Genomic DNA, 17,989 nt, shown 5'->3' with positions numbered 1-17,989 from the left:
AAAACCCTGTGAGGAATTCATCTTAGGGTCACCATAAGCTGAAAATGACTTGAGGACACACAACAACAACAACAACAACAAGAAAATGTGCATTGAATATATGTTACCTTACTAGAGTTGCTTCTGATAGCATTCATTCATTCATTCATTCATTCATTCATTCAAAGTGAACCAACTGCTTTAAAATATAAGTAAGGGACAGAATAACTAGCTGATAAACATTCCCTGCAATCCTTCTTTGAATCAGTGGCATATTTCAACAAATGCCAAGGCATTATTCAGAACTCAGTGTGCATGTCTGTGTGGTAGACATGAATATTCTTAGGTTTTGTTCAGATATCACAAACAAAATATGATCTCTGTGAATTATTTCTGACAGCTGTGTCCTGCGTATCACCTTCAGACAGTACACTTAAGGCCATGGGGTGTTTTAACAGCAATCTTAAACCATACCTTCCCCATCCCAGAAGTAAATATTAAACCCAGCATCTAAAAAAACATGAAAATTAGTTTAGTTTTGAGCTCCAGTTATTATCTACAAAAGCAGAACCCCAATTTTTATGACCCTCCGCTGCAAAAATGAACTGGAAGTCTCAAAACAGTTTCCAATATGGAAGTCCATGTTATTGTTATATTTTTAATAGGCCAACCAAACCAAAACAAAAACAAATAAAAAACCAACACCCACTCTTAGTTACCTTGATATGAATTTTAGATTTTTTTCTTACAATCAACATGGCAATCCTAGTATTTAAATAGAGGGGGAAATCCTTGTGAATCTAGCCAATATAAAAGACAGCAAGAAGCACATCAATGTACGGGTGTCAGGGCCTACTAGACCCTTTTCTCCAGTCCTCAGGGTAAGAGCACTGCCTTATGTTTTTCCCCTCATTTTTAGACCTGGTGTTTTATTTGTGGTTAATACTTACTGTATCATACCTAATGGCATCACAAGGGACTGCCTATTGTAACATTACCCTTGCTATATCATCAGGGCACACCTCTTGTGACACCACAAATCCTTGTCCCAAGTTCTCTTTGATGCTGAAATCTCAGACTCTAAGATAGTACTCATTTGGCAACTCTACCTGACACTAGCAGAACCTAAATCACTTCTGGTTCATCATCTGGGAAACTGAGAGGAGACATAGTTGCAGGGCAAGGACCTGCAGACACACCATGCTAGAGAAGTCACCAGCCTGAAAAATTGTAGAGGTGTTGCCAATTAGTAGGAAGCAGGATCTACTGGTAGATCCTGGCTGATTTGCAGTATATCACCAATGGTTTCCAACTCTAACTGCAATGACTTAAGAAAGTTCATCTTGCTAAATCAGGCCTCTCAGAAGGAACATTTGGGGGAGAAAACCAGATCCTACTGTATGTGGAAGCACTTAAGAATCTGGTATTGATAACAAATTCCTGGCCTAACCAAGTGAGCTCACAGGCATCTCATTCATTCATTTTTTGCATATGTCCATGCTGTAGCTGGTCCTCACTGATCGTTGTTGTTGTTGTTGTGTGCCTCCAAGTCATTTTTTACTTACCCTAAGGGAAACCTGTCATAGGATGTTCTTAGCAAGTTTCTTCAGAGAGGGTTTGCCATTGCCATCCTCTGAGGCTGAGAGAGTGTGACTTGCCTACAGTCACCCAGTGGGTTTTCATGCTCAAGCTGGAAATCAAATCCTGATCTCTAGAGTCATAGTCCAGTGCTCAAACCACTACAATAGACCAGTAAAAAACAAGGCAGATCTGCAAGCCTGACATTTGCCTAGCAGCTTGCATGTACATGCTACCAAACCAGATGGACTTATCTAACTATAAGGCAGTCTCTTAGGGTCTAAATTCTAAAAGCCATCTAAAGAGCAATCCCGCAACTTGCTCCACCAGAAGCTTAAGGCTTGAAATAGACTGTGTTAGTCTCATTGCCTGGACATGCCCTTCTGTGCTCTGCTATGCTACAGTGTAATCCACCCCTGCAGGAGTATGTGGTGCCAACACTATTGTGAGGCAGAATGCGGTGCCCACAACAGAAGATTCTCAGCTAATCTCCCTGAGTCACCAGCAGTTCCCTACTACTAGGGGTCAGAGCTGTGCATGCTACACTGCCTGTGCTGGGACCCCCCAAACTAGCCTGTTGCATCTGCTGTGGTGGAGGGTACTATCCTGTCACCAGTACAAATGTAAGATTTTGCTGGCAATCCAGCCAATCTCTGTATATGGCATGGGATGGGGCTGCCAGTCTGTTTTTCGCCATATCTTGGGCCAATCCTGGGAAGATACATCACTGCAGAGGTTCACACGAAGACTGCAAATATGAGAAACGATTTGAGGGAGATTTGAATTTTCACTTTCACTGTGTGATCTGGACACTATTGTTTCTAAACAAACCATCTAGCAGAGGATTTGTTGTCACGCTAGGGAGAAAAAAAGGAGGAGAAGCATGTACACCACTCTGTGCTCCTTAGAGAAACAAAAAGATAATAAAGTACATGGGGATTTATTATGCTGCTAAATTAGACATGTGCGTTTTCATCAGTGAATTTTAAATTTCCATTTGCCATTTGTAAATGAAGGACAGTAAAGGATAGCATCCATACCCTTGAGAAATATATTTGTACTTACTTTAGTATCATTTGGATGGAATCTTTAAACTCTCTCTGACCTTTGTGGTTAGCACATGTGCAATGTAACCTTAAGTTGCTTTAGGTGTGCCCAGATCCTTGGAAATCAACCGCCCTCAGTGCACCCAACTAGGCGTACAGGTCTCTTTAATGCACTGATTCAACACAAATCAACTTTTGAACCAATCCTATTCACAGTTTAGTATGGCTGGAAGGAGCTGAGTGCAGCAAAAGAGCAACTTACGTTATGTGCACGAGTACCACTAAGGAGTTAGGGACCTTTGAACACTAAACAGTTAGAGCAGTATGATTCCACTTTAAATACAAAAACTATGGAACCACAAGATTTGGAAACATGATGTACAGTGGGCCATCCACATTCACTGGAGTTAGGGACACAAGACCCCCGTGAAAGTGGAAAAACTGTTTTATTTTGTTTAACTGAGAGAACACTTCTTTAGCCATTTGTAGGTCTTCCATTGCAAATCTATGGTCATCATCTGCCAAATGCTGACCACAGAATTGCACTGGAGGACTTACAAATGCCTAGAGAAGTGTTCTTTTTAGGAATCTCTAGGTCCTCCAGCAAGATTTCTGCAGACACTGCCCACAGAGTTGAGCTGGAGGATCCAGAGATTCCTAAAAAGAACATATGGATCAAATCCATGAATAATCAAACTCACAAAAGTCAAAGTCACAGTTGTGGAGGACTGATCATATTTAGAATTATAGGCAGATAACACAGCCTATAAGCTCCAAGAGATGCAGCCATAGCAGTTGAAGTAGAATTATAGTGCTACAACTCAGGCAACTCTTGTTAACAGTGCTGCTCAAGGCCTATGGACATCACTCAGGCAAGCAAATTACAGTGAGCCCTTGTTATCCCACTGGGGTTTGGTTCCTGGACCCTCTGTGGATAACAAAATCCGTGGATGCTCAAGTCCCATTAAATACAATGGCATTGTAAAATGGTGCCCCTTACATAAAATGGCAAATTCAAGGTTTGCTATTTGGAACGTATACTTTTTTTTGAATATTTTCAAGCCGTGGATGTTTGAATCTGTGCATAAAAAAATCCATGGATAAGGAGGGCTGACTGTACATCTTGATGGAGGATGGCAATGGCAAACCCCCTTGGACACTTTCCAAGAAAACCCTAGGATAGAGTTGCCATTCAGTCAAAAATGACTTGGAGGCACACAACAACAACAACAACAACAGCGTGTCCATATGCACACATCTAATTTTCCTTTCTTTTGGGAGATTAAAATTAATAACCATACCTTTGCGTACACATTGGTTTCCATTCATTTTGTAGCACTTATTATTACTGTAAAAATATCCCATTTTGCCCCCAAAACTGGGGCACAATGCGGCTTATAAATTAAAAAAGCAATACAGTTAAAACATGCAAAAGTTAATACTAGTTAATACTCAAATACACAAAGAAATCTAAAGCTGTTTTTTTTTAAAGACAGTCTTTTACAAAAGTTTCTTGAAACTGGGTGGAAGTAAGCAGAGGCATTTTGAAGGTTTGGCTCTTTTATTTTTCTCTTTTTCTATTTTTGAGGGTGTGTGTTTACATTAAATGGGTGGATTTTTACATTTGCTTCTTCCACCCATTCCCTTCCTACACTTTCTAGAGGGCAGTCTATGTGCTCAAAGTTAGTCAGTGGCCACAGCTGATAAGGAATACGAAGAGCTTTAGCCGCAGCTGGCGGGGAGAGATTCTGGACTCAGCCCTCCACCTGGGCTGTATCCACACTGCAGAAATAAATCCAGTTTGACACCACTTTAACTGCCATGGCTCTGTGCTATAGAATGCTGCAACAAAGCACCACTCCCAGAATTTCATAGCATGGAGCCAAGGCAGTTAAAATGTTGTCAAACTAAATCATTTCTGCAGTACGGATGCAGGCCTGGTTGAGAGTCCCAGGAAAGAAAGGTCCAGTCCACACTGCAGAAATAATCCAGTTTGGCACTACTTTAACTGCGCTGGCTCCGTGGTATAGAAAAAGTAGTTATAAGATAGCCTCAATCGTCTTCCAAGATGAAGTAGGAATTATCTGGGAGACATTTAACATTTAAGAGTTTTGTGGCAAACTGGAATACACTGTTAATCTTCAGCCACGGAACGCTACTTAATACAGGTCCAAAACACACTGCAGAAATAATCCAGTTTGAGAATGCTTTAGCTATCCTGGCTCAGTGCTAAGGAATCCTGGGAATTGTAGTTTATTGTGGCACCAGAGCTCTCTGACAGAGAAAGCTAAATGCCCCACAGAATGAGTGTTCCCAGAATTCCCTAGCATTGAACCAGAGCGGTTAAAGCCGTCCCAAACTGGATTATTTCTGCAATGTGGATTGGCCCAAAGTCTCCCAAAACTCCACACATTGACTTAAAAAATTAAAGAGGATGCTGGTGACCTCCATGGGAGGAAGCGATTGAAGAAGCAGACTGAGAAACAGGTGAAGACGAAGAGGAGGAGAAGGAAGAGGAGGAGGAAAAGCAGCATTAAAAGGCAACTGACAACATTAGACAAAGTTACTTTTGGAACCTGCCACTTCCAGATTCTGCTGGGCAAGGCTGAAAGTGACTGACAGCCTCCCAAATCACTTTTCTTTGCTATAACCCCAACAAAGCGGAGCAGAATTTTCCCCTGGGAGGGGTGACCAGATGTCCTCACCCAAAGGAGGACAAAATGTAGGGCATCCAAGATATAGGATGTTCCAAAAGAAGAGCTCAAAACACTAACATACATCTAAACTCATGCTGCTTAGTCCTGCTCAAAATGGAGGACGCTTTGGCATTCCTCCTGGAGTACAAAAAATGGAAGCTAAAAACACTGCTATCAATATAAATTCACGCTGCTTAGTCCTGCTCAAAATGGAGGACACTCTGGAATGCCTCTTGGAGTATATTATTATTATTATTATTATTATTATTAGACTATTTATATTTTAGACTATTTATACCTCCCTCTTCAGCCAGGCTCTCAGAGCAGCTTACAAAATGGTTATAAATATAAATACATGCTTCTTGAGTCCTGCTCAAAATGGAGGACGCTTTGGAACTGATAGAAAAACAGAAGCTAAAAACACCGCTGTAAATCCAAATACGTGCTTCTCAAGCCTGCTCAAAATGGAGGACACTCTGGAATTCCTCCTGGATTGGAGGCAACAACAAAAAAACCCTACTATAAATACAAAGCCATGCTGCTTAGTCCTGCTCAAAATGGAACTCCTCCTGCTCTGCCATAAAGAGAAAAGCCCTGCTTCTGGGTCCTACTGAGAATGGAGGAGGCTCAGGAGGAGACAGAAGGCTGAAGGGCGGGCCAGGTCCTGGGAAAGGTCCCCTCCAAGTCCTCCACCGGGAACAAAGGAGCCAAGTTGGGTTTACCCTCCGCCTCCATCCTTCTCCGCCCAGGTGCGTCTCTCTGTGTCTCTCTCTCTCTCTCTGCAGGCAGCGCTCTGCTTCTCTCTCGCAGAACGGCCCCAGCAAATGGCCGCAGGTGGCTAAGGAGCCGGAGGGCCAGAGCAACAAGGAGCCTCAGCTGGGGGCCTCCATCCATCCACACACAGAGCCCGCCCTGGCTCCGCCTCCGGCTATAAATACCCTCCCGCGCCTGGAGCTGAGCTCAGAGAGGGTCAGGCTGAGGTGATGCAGGAGGAGGAGAGGCCCCTCAGTCAGGAGGTGCCAAAGAGGGGGGAAGACTAGAGGGGCCTTGGGTATCCAGCCATTCCCTCAGTCTATTTATACATACCCTGCCCTTTGGGAAGGCTCTACAATGGTTAAGTCAGACACTTCCCTGCCCTCAGGCTTAGAATTATAGAGTTAGAAGAGACCCCCCCCCCCAGCAAAGGCCACCCAGTCAGACCCTATTCTGCCATGCAGGAATACACAGTCAAAGCACACACACCCCTCCCACCAAATGGTTATCCAGCCTCTGTTTAAAGACTGCCCAAAAAAGAAGACTCCGCCACATGTGTTCTTTGGGGTTTTTTTAGGACTTCAGCTCCCAGAATCCCAGACTATTAGCCAACATGGCTAAGGCTTCTGGGAGCTAAAGTCCAATCTCTCTCAAAGGGCACAGTTTGGGGACTGCTGGACAATAGCCCTCACTGTTAAGTTGAGGTGGAATCTCTTTTCCTGCAGCTTGCATTCATTGTCCTGGGTCCTAGTCTCTGGAGCAGCAGAAAACAAGCTTGCTCCCTCCTCAACATGACATCCCTTCAGATATTTAAACAGGGCTATCATATCACCTCTTAACCTTCAGGCTGAACATGCCCAGCAGCCTAAGTCATTCCTCATAGGGCTTCATGGTTTCCAGATCCTTCACCATTTTAGTCGCCCTCCTTTGGACACACTCCAGTTTCTCAACATCCTTTTTGAATTGTGATGCCCAAAACTGGACACAATATTTCAGTTGGGGCCTGACCAGAGCAGAATAGAGTGGAACTATTACTTCCCTTGATCTAAACACTATACTTCTATTGATGCAGCCTAGAATCACATTGGCCTTTTTGAGCTGCCGCATCACACTGTTGACTCATGTTCAACTTGTAGTTTACCAGGTGGCTTAACCTGTTTACATAGGTTTTCTCCATCTCAGTGGCACCACAAATTATAAACACACATACTATGGGTTTGGTGTTATCTGCCCACAAGCCATCCCTGATTCCTGGCAACCCTGTGGATAAGACATCTCCAAAAACCCCATCCTCCATAGGTCTTGCAAATTCATACTTGTGACCTCCTTAATAGACTCCATCCACCTAACATGTAATCTTTCTCTCTTTCTACTATCTTCTAGAAGTGGCATCACTAAAGAGGTGCGGCAGCATGGTCTGCACCAGGTGACACCCCAGAAAAGGGGTGACACCCAGTTGGACCCTCATCCCATGCCATCCTGTCCTTTTCTTCATGAGGAAAAGGATAGGGTGGCAGCAAGGGAGGCTGCGTATGCACTGCCCCAAATGCACTACTCCCCCAAAGCCCCACCCACTGCCTTCTCCATTTCCTAACATTATTGTCTTTTTAAATGACTCCTGCCTTTTCATGAAGAGGCTAAAGGAGGACATAGTAAGTCACCTTGGCTTCCAGGGAAATTTCTGGCTTAATTTCTGGTCAAGAACCCACTTGTTTGTCCTTTAGCTGTCCATGGTATCCTCAGTGCTCTTCTCCAGCACCACAGCTCAAATGAGTTAATTATCCTCTTGTCTGCTCTCTTCACTGTGCAGCTCTTGCATCCATAATGCATGGTGATGGGGAATACAATGGATTGGACATTTCTAACTTTATAGTGTTCAGTTGAATATCTTTGCACTTTAGGATCTTCTCCAGTTTTTTCACACACTGCTCTTCCCATTCCTAGTGTTCTTCTGATTTCTTGACTGCAGTCTCCATTCTGGTCAATGTTTGATCCAAGGTACAGGAATTCTTTAACCGTTTTAGTTTCTTTATTGACTAAATTGAATTTATATAGTTCCTCTTTGGTCATCATTTTTGTTTTCTTTATGTTTAGGAGTAGGCCTGCCTTTGCACTTTCTTCTTTAACTTTCCTTAGTAACTATTCCAAGTCTATGATGCTTTCAGCTAGTAGTGTTGTGTAGTCTGTATATCTTAGATTGTTGATATTCATTCCTCCTCTCTTTACCCTTTACTCTTTTGAGTCTCTTTGGAAGCAAAGTTTTACTAAAGTTTCCTAGACCTAGGCTCAAGCTGCCAACACAATCACCACACAACATGAGGCCATTTCTGTTCACCTCCTTTCCTTTCCCACCTTGGGGCCTGTCAGGGAAAGCGGGAAAGGAGTGGAAGAATAAGGTGGCAATGTTACGCCTGTACACTATCAACCAGAGCCTGCAGGGCAGAAAGAGGCTCCTGCCAATGCCAGTCTTCTTGCACAGTTTCTTGCTTCATTGCCACTGCCACATTTTAACCTATCCATCAGCCTGTGATAAAAGAGAAATCCAGGATTCACTGCTTCAATTGTCCCAGCCAGCTGGGACAATTTTTAGTTCCTCCAATCCAGGATTTCCCAAGTTTTCTGGGACAAATGGCAACCCTAATCATGTGGGGAAATGGCTTACAAAAGAGAGAAACTGCACTTCATGTTTGTTGTTGGTAATGGCCCACTTCAGTTCATGGTGACACCACGAATTAGACATCCCAAAGCTCTTCTGTCCACCACAGCTCTACTTTGGTCCTGCAAGCTCAGTGCTGTGGCCTCCTCTTTTCTGCAATCCTCCAACTTTCCTAGCATTGTTGTCTTTTCTAATGAGTCCTGCCTTTTCATGATTTGAAGAAAATACGACAGACTCAATTTAGTCATCTTGGCTTCCAGGGAAAGTTCAGGCTTGATCTGTTCTGGAATCCATTTGTTTGTCTTTGGGGCCATCCTCTGTATCCTCAGCATTCTTCTCCAGGACCATATCTCAAATAAGTTCATTTTCTTTCTTTGCTGACAAGGTTTCACAACCATAGACAGTGATGGGGAATACAGTGGCTTGGGACATCCAAACTTCAATGTTCGGTTTTATATCATTGCACTTTAGGATGTTGTCTAGTTCTTTTATAGATGCCCTTCCCAGTTCTGGAGTCTTATCACCTGAGAAAACAAAGCAGAAATAGAGCTAGAGAACAGTGGCTTTCTCTCCGCTTTATGGCATGCAGTCATATCGCTTCAATTCTCTTCCCACAGAGCCAGTTGTAAAAGTACATTTTTTTCTACCTGGAAAAATCTGTTCACCAAAAGACTTGATTTTACAACTGTCTCCTGCAGAAAGACAACTGAAGCACTACAGTGTCATGTGGTAAGGCATGGAGAAAGTGGCTACTCTCCAACTCTATTTCTGCTTTGTTTTCTTATGCGGTAAGGCTCTTAGACTTCTTCAGATTTTTTGACTGCAATCTCTGTTCTGATTGATGATTGATCCAAGGTATGGAAAATCTTTATTTCAATTTTGTTTCATCTACATGTGAAATTTATGTGAAAGCAATGAGTTGTGCAATATTCCCCAGTCCCTACATAACTGTTGCAATTATGCTAATGTTTTTAATCCTCTGCTATTTCCATTAATCAGATAGGGAATGGAAATAGAACAAGAATCTATCTCCACCCCACCCTTAACTGCATGAACATATAGAGGGGGGGAAATGAGCTGATAAAGATGAGAATAACATTGCAGGCTGCTAGGAAGCGGTCCCATCTTTTTGGAATACTCCCCATGTGACATACACACATGCACAGACCTTGTTAGGAAGAGAAAAGATATAATTCAGTCCAGTCTTCCTCCTGCTGTACTGGCCTTTTATATGGGTAGAGCTGACTGTAGAGAATGAGGTATACAAAGGTTATTCTTCCAGAGAATTTTGGCTTGTAGTTCCCAACACTCTTCATCACTGGCTATGCTGTTTAGTGCTTATGGGAATTTCAGGCCAACAACTTCTAGGGAGCCTCACTTTGCCTAAGACAAACACAGTGGAATATTAAATAGTATGTTCTTCCATCTTTCAACTGTCCCAATGCAGACCTTTCTAGTTTCTTATTTGTGTACCTCAGTGCTATTTTGCACTATACAGTGGGCCCTTGTTATCTGCTGGGGTTTGGTTCCAGGACCTCCCGTGGATAACAAAATCTGTGGATGCTCAAGTCCCATTAAGTACAATGACATAGTAAAATGGTGTCCCTTATGTAAAATTGAAAAATTAAGGTTTGGAATTTATACTTCTTTGGAATATTTTCAGGCCATGGATGCTTGAAACTGTGGATAAAAAAAGCTGTGGATAAGGAGGGCCAACTGTACAATTATAGCACTATGATTCCACTTTAGCCATCATGACCCCTTCCTATGGAATCCTAGGGTTTGAAATTTGGTACTAGAGATCTCTCTGGCTGAGAATCGCAAAGCCCCTGCCCAGCTATGATTCCATAGGATGTTATCGTGGCAGCTAAAGTGGAATCATAGTGCTATAACTGTTTAGTGCAAAAGGGACCCAAATCTTTGCCACTTTAAATATGTCTTATTTGAAATCCCATTCCTTTTACAATGCTTCAGATGAATATAAAGTGAGGTTTTTGTTCCTAATCTCATTTTACAGATTGGAAAGTGAGATTCAACTGGAATTACTTACCCAAAATGCTATTTTCCTCCACATCTAGGGCATTCTGTGAACAAAGAAACAAGCTCATATCTGTTTTTCAAGTTCTTCAAACAAACATTCAGGAGGGGGCAGTTAACATTCCACAGTTTTGTGGGAGAATGTTGAAGAAACAAATGTAACATTATTCTCAGCGATGTCTGTAGCCTTTGCAGCTAAATTAGCAAGCACAAAATCCTTCCCACAACTAGAATAAAGAAAGAAAAGGAGGGAATCAGAGAGTGTGAGTGCAGCTGCATGATTGAAAACACACAAAGCAAAGGTCTTTCATCATGAGGGACGAAAGCTTGCCTTTAAATTAATCCCAGATGAGACATTCTTATTTCTACCTCCCTTTGAGTTAGCTTGTAACTGCCTCAGGAAAGTGCACACAGCACCATCCTTCAGTAAAACTGGTGTTCTTTTCTCCTCTAAACAAAACACATTTTGTATTATGGATATTACTCTTTTCATAACAGAGAAAAAAATTGAGGACCTTACAGCATTGGGAGAAAAGTAAACTGATCTAGGGTGGAATGCTCATTGTTTCTGCTTCCAAACTGTTCAGCCAATCTAATTCACTGAATAAATTTTTATTTTTTTCATTTATTTCTTGACTCCTTTCTTCATTTTTCAGCCTTCCCCCTGTCCACTTGATTCCTTCTATTTCCCTAGGATAACAAACAGAAAAATGTTTCGATGTTGATATAATAGAAGTGACTGGTTGTAACTGTTTAAACAGTATGGTCCAGTTCTGATATGACAACAAACCATAGCTGGTTTGTTGCATGATGTGTCCCTCCTCTTCTTCTCCTTTATGTGTGAAGAAAAGTAAGAGTTCCCATTTTCTGGAGGTGTTTTTTGGTTTTCGGTTTTGTTTTGCAAACCAATATGGTACATTATACATAGCAGTTTGTGGAAAATGCATACTGGTTTAATGAACAAACTGGTTTGAACAAATCACAGGGTCCAACAGACAGGCCAAAATAAAGTTGCCTTGGGTCACTTTGGAATTATGCTGTTTAAATGCTGCATGAATCCTAAGAGGCCGGAAGCCATGCCAATGCCACACTCCAGTCCTAAGGACTGGAGTGCAGCTTTGGTGCAGCTTCAGGCCTCTTAAGATGCATGTGTCATTTAAACTGCATACCTCCAAAGTGACCCGAAGCAGCTTTATTTTTGCCTGTCCCTTTGGGCCCACAGTTTCCTGGATTTAGTGAAACATAAAACTCTCTCCTGTTGCAAGCTTCAAATGGAAGCATCTGATTTCCTCCCTTGGAAACTATGGGGTTCTTATGATCAGGAAAACTTCATACTTCTCTCATTGTAAGTCCTTCCAACAGTTCAGCAGCAAGGATGTGATGAACAGAGCTGGTAGAAATAATGTGTTACCCATAATGTTTGATTTGGGGGGACAGTGAGAATATAACAACGTTGGCTTTGCATAACCAATAACACAGGTTTGGGATTTTAAAAAAAATAGTAAAGTTACAGTATTTAGAAGTTGAACCCACTCCTAAAGCACTTTGGAGAAATAAATCACGAAGAATGGATGGCTTACCAAGAGAGCTTTTTCAAGCTAAAGAGAGAATCCATCCAAATTCTAACACAAATTTCCCAGGAAGTATGGAAAACTAAACAATGATCCACAGAGTGGAAATGTTCAATATTGGCACGATACAGACTGGCAAAATGTAGCGTGGCGGCAGCGACAGTAGGGTTAGGGAGCGTGCACCATTCAGATGCTCCCTAACCCTAGTATGTACTAGGGTTAGCCTACTACGTACTGGCGGCAGCAAAATGGCAGCGCCCTGTCTACATGGGCGCCGCCATTACGACATGATAGACGCATAGCGTCCGCACATCACGCCCCCTTGTGATGTCACAAGTGTGCCATTGGCGCACTGTGTTGTCACAAGGGCACTGCAGAAAGAACCCACTTTTTGAAGGTTCTTTTTGCCGCGCGAGGAAGCCACATGGTTTGTCCGCTACGGCTTCCTCACACGGCAAAACAAGGCGCCGGCAGACCACCCTGTATAGCGCCATTAATTCCAGCTTCAAAAAAAATCATTGAAGAGTCATTACATTAAACTCCCATGCAAGTAAACTGATGTTCAGTATTTTACAACAATGACTTTTATCGTTTATATAGCAAGAAATCCTAGAAGTCCAAGCTGGGTTTAGAGAACGAAGAGGAATACAGACCTTATTGCAAAAATATGCTGTATAATGGCAAGCACCAAATAATTTAAGAAGAAAATCAGCATGTGCCTTTGATTGTATTGCTGATAAAAACCTATGGATCACTCTTAAAGAAATGAGTGTGCCACAATACTTTATTGTCCTGTACTCAGGATAAAAGGTCACCATCAGAACAGAATATGGAGGAAAAGAATGGTTTCCAATGGGCATGGGGTCAGGCAAGGCTGCATTTTATCACCCCATCTCTTTAATTTGTATGTTGAACATATCATATGTAAAGGTGGATTAGACTTGGAGGAAGGAGGCATGAAATTGAAGGAATGAACAGCAATCATTTAAGATATTCAGATGACACCATACTACTAGCAGAAAATAGGAAAGACTTGAAGAAAGTGAAAGAAGGGTTTCAGTTTAACATTAACAAAACAAAATGATAACAAGACATTACATAATTTTAAGTTTATTATGAAGACATTGAAATAATTAAAGATTTTATTTATTTCATTTATAAGTGAAATTTCACTTATATAAGTGAAATAAATTTTCCATACCTTGGATCACTCAGTAATCAGAATGGAGACTGAAGTCAATAAATCAAAAGACTGGAATTTGGAAGGGCAGCTATGAAGGAATGACACAAAATCCTCAAGTGTAAAGAAATCCAATTGAGTACCAAGGTCAGGACTGTCCATGCCATCAGATTTTCATACTCTCTGTATGGTTGTAAAAGCTGGACAGTAAAGAAAGCTGATAGGAAGGGAATCAACTTGTTCAAAATCTGGAAGAGATACAGATACCATAGACTGCCAAAAAGACAGGTCCATAAGTAGGTCCAAGAGCAAATTAAGCCTGAATTCCCACTAGGAGCCAAAATGACTGAACTGACTATACTGACATATCAAGAAACAACTTGAGTTACTGGAAAAGGCAGTAATGCCTTGTAAAGTGGAAGCTGTAAGAAAAGGAACAGGCTAAATTACCAATTGATTGACTCAGTCAAGGAATCTACAGTCCTAAGTTTAAAAGGCTCTTAAAGAGTCTCCATAACCTGAAACCATCCTGATGGCACCTAACAGCAAGGAGCAATGTTAACCCATTATTTCTAACATGGTACTTGAGGCAGATCATTTTGAGAGATATTGGTTCATTTGGGACTATTTTTGAATTTTTAGATATATTTTTAAAAATAATAATTAACCACATCAACACACAAATTATGAATAAAAAGAAAAAGAAATGGAAATACATTACTTAAAAAAAAAAACAAGTCCTAGTTTTTAACTTTACATTCACAATTTCCAACAGGCATGACAGACAGTACAAAACAAGAGATAGCTTTAGGGTCACATCTAACTGACAGCCCTGGAAGTAAAAGATGGGTCCCAAACTAACAATAAAGCTGATGAATACCTATTGGTAAAACATTCATGAATTACAGTGTCAAGGCATTTATGGAATACTACATTTTGCTTGCAGGAGATAAAAATAGCAAGACTGATTCAAATTGCAATGAAGTTTTGGATATAGAAGATGTACTCAGCAAAACATAACCGGATATAGATAAAAATATTTGTAAAAAGTGGCTTGGTGTTGGAATAATGCTTTTTAAAATAAATCAAGTTGAAAAAGTTCTATACACAATATAAAACATAATTATAATAGAAATGCCATTGTTGTGTTATTGTGCAGCAGGGTAAGACAAATACCAATGTACTCCAATAAAGAGAGTACAGACAAAAACATGTGAAGCAGAAAATCATGCAATACTAACCACACAGGTGTGGGAGTCATGCAGCCTTGCAGATGCTGTTAAACTGCAACTCTCAACCATGTTAGCCCTCATTGCTAGTGGTGAGGAATGCTGGGAGTTGTGATCCAACCAAGTACGACGGGCCCCATGATTCCCACTCATGCCAAAATAGGACCTATTCTAGATTAGTTGTCTTATAAGGCAAATATTTTTGGCCTCTCTGTTATTTGTTTTGGCCACATTTGTTCTTTACATGCCATTTTGCAATCCCGTGGCCTTTCTTTCCAATGGTTGTTAAGACTTAAAATAACTAGAAACAGTCAGCCTCCATAATGTGGGGTAGTGGTCAAAAATAGCCAGTCTAGTGCCAGTTTGGCTAATGGACCTATCCTCTGTAGTTCTGTATGCTTTTCTTTGAAAGTCAGATTGTTTTTCAACTTTATTTGTTGTTATATCTACAGTATATCTTGCCTTTCTTCCAATGAACTCAAGGTGGCATGCATGGCTGTCATTCTCACTTACTTTATTTTCACAACCAGGGATGGGTGAGAATTTCATTTCATTACTGATAGGAATTTACCAAAATTCTCAAAACATGCATGGAGGACCAAGCCTGGCACAATCCTGTGAAGTAGGGCATGTGGAAGTCGAACGATTACTTCAAGTGGTGAAAGATAATCTGTTTCTCCTTCCTTGGAGGTCTTTAAACGGGCTGGATGGCCATCTGTCAGGGATACTTTGATTGAGAGTTCCTGCATGGCTGGGGGTTGGACTGGATGGCCCTTGAGGTGTCTTCCAACTCTATGATTCTATAGTGCGTTACAGACTTGCCCAGAAGGGGTGGTCTCGTGCTGCTGCCGGTTGCAGCGCGGAGGAGTCGCAGCAGCCAAACCGTGCGACTTATCCACGCTGCAAATATGACTCCGCAAGGTGCCAATTGTGCACTTGCAGCATCATATACACTGCGCGACGTGCAGATGCAGCGCATCCGCTACGTAAAGATGGCGGCCCTCGTGTGGAACGGGCGCCGCCATTTTGTACAGACTCGGTCCGTATTAGGGTTAGGGGCGTCCAGAAGTGATGCCCCTTTCTAACCCTAATACGGACCCAGTCCGTACTATAGGCCTGTTTGTAATGGGCCTATGATTCATAACATGTGCCTTCCCTCATTCAGTGTGGCTTGTTTTGAGATTGGTCACTGAAGAGTAAATATGGACTTTGCAATTCTGATTTCTGACACATGTTGCTAGAGAGAAAATGTGTTAATCGTAGTAAATATGTTTTCCCTTTAACATCTAGTATGAACCTCAGTTTTGCTATATTTCAAGTTCCAGAATAACATTATTCTAGTTGCTGCTACACAGGACTTATTGTCAACCAAGATGTTCTAGAGTAGGGTTGAAACTCAGAACCTTTTATCTATGGAAGAAATATAGTATAGTATAGTATAGTATAGTATAGTATAGTATAGTAATGAAGCCAGGTTTGGGGAGAAAATAAAGGCAGAAGTGTGGTTTAAACCTGGTCCTTGTAATCCCATTTGAGATGGAAAGTGATTTTTGCCCACTTCCAGCTATGTCCCAGCTTGAAGCCCTTTGATTCTGCCTCACTGAACCAAGGAGCCCCATTCTTACTAAAAGCACATTTCTTTATCATGCCAGAACAGAACAGAGGGTTTATCCTTTTTAAAAATATTCTGTATGTCCTTCATCATACGAGATTCCACAGCAGAGCATAATATAAATAATACATTTTTAATAGAAATATAACGCAGGAAAGTAATTACCCAGTGATCATCCCAAAAGAAGCAAATGATGATTTCATTTCAAAGGACAGACTGGAAAGTTCTGCAAATTAAAATGTATTGATAAAAAGATACCCCTTAATCTTGCAGTAAAAAGGTTGCCAATAGATTGCCAAAGCCGAAGCTAAATTTTGTTTCACTTACTGAATGGTTCTGAATTTTCCATCTGTGAAACAGAAATTCACATGAGCCTGCCTGTGTTTTTAAATTTTCTGGCATGGCTCTTCTTTCTGTCCAACAACCTTCACAGAAATATCTGGTGGAACCATGAGAAAGGGCCTCCTTGGTGGCTGCTCCCAGGCTTTGAAACACCCTTTCTAAAGACAGCAAACTGGTGCCCTCCTTATTATCCTGTAGGCAGGTTTTGCAGGCCTATGAAGACTTGATTGCTCAAGGGAAAGGGTCTTACGTAATGTGCTACATTGTCCATTGACTGTGTTTTATAATATTGTTGTGTTTTAACTGGTTTAAAATTTTCCAATAGTTTGATTACATTTTTATGTCCTCCCCCCCATTTTGTGAATTTTTAGCCAGATCTATTTTAACATTTGGAGCCACCTTGTGTCTCCAACTGGGAGAAAAATGGGATATAAATATAATAATCACAATAACAGTAACAAAAGCAGTAACGGAAATAGAACTACCAATAGCCTCAAAGAGCAATAAGTATTTTTAAATACACTGTATATTAAAGATGTTACTGTAATTTATTAATAAACTCTTGTGCTGTGCAGAATAATGCTTCATCCACTGCACCTTTATATTAAAACATTGGTAAAGTACTAGACTTAAGAAACACTTAAGTCAACATTTAACACAAAACAACCCAAGAAGTGCTGTGGATTTTTTTTTTTAGTTTTACAAAACCCAAGTCAAAACAATAACATAGTTTTATCTCATTATGCAAAGCTGACTGGATGTCATTTCAGATGGAAAAAGCTTAAGAAGATGAAGTGCTAGGGGAAAGTATTATTAATAGGACAAAGCAGCATTAAGAAAATACAGCTCCAGCCTCCAAGAGTGCTGTCAGACAGACATTGATAGTTAATTCTCTAATGCAATATTATACTAGTAAATAAGCACCTATTTAAAATATTTATGTACAGCTTGCTTAACTCATACATTAATGGATTGGGTTACTGCTGCTGAAGCTATGATCTTCTATAATGAGATCAGCTATTCATTCAACAGACACTTACTAAGAGTTGATTCTGAGAAGTAATACCTTGCTGTTAGAAAAGAAACTGTACTGCCCAGCTGAATTATATTACTGCTGCTGCATATTATGGAAAATTTTGTTGACATCATATTATATTTCTGAACTTATCTATGCATTTCAGATGTTCTTCTCCAATCTAGGTGTTCATCTAGAACCCATCTCAGGTTTTTGCTTTGCTATTAGTATATAGGTTAGATGACAGAGTCTAGGTTTCAGCCTATATACTCATGGTAAAATAATGTGACATTCC

At 41.0% G+C, this 17,989-nt stretch overlaps 1 protein-coding gene across 1 annotated transcript in view; it reads right to left on the bottom strand.

Moving 5' to 3' along the window:
• Positions 1-6,185, bottom strand: part of GADL1 (GAD like acidic amino acid decarboxylase 1) — a 114,318-nt gene extending 108,133 nt beyond the window's left edge. The window contains exon 1 of the mRNA XM_089532892.1: positions 6,022-6,185. Coding sequence (XP_089389018.1) covers positions 6,022-6,034 — 13 coding nt within the window. The 5' untranslated portion in view covers positions 6,035-6,185. The remainder of the gene's footprint in view (positions 1-6,021) is intronic.
• Between the last annotated feature and the right edge of the window lie 11,804 nt (positions 6,186-17,989).

This window comes from Sceloporus occidentalis, unplaced genomic scaffold (assembly GCF_023333645.1).
Source record: "Sceloporus occidentalis isolate IW3139 unplaced genomic scaffold, rSceOcc1.0.p SCAF_7, whole genome shotgun sequence".
NCBI lineage: Eukaryota > Metazoa > Chordata > Lepidosauria > Squamata > Phrynosomatidae > Sceloporus > Sceloporus occidentalis.
This window is presented reverse-complemented; position numbering and strand designations above follow the sequence as displayed.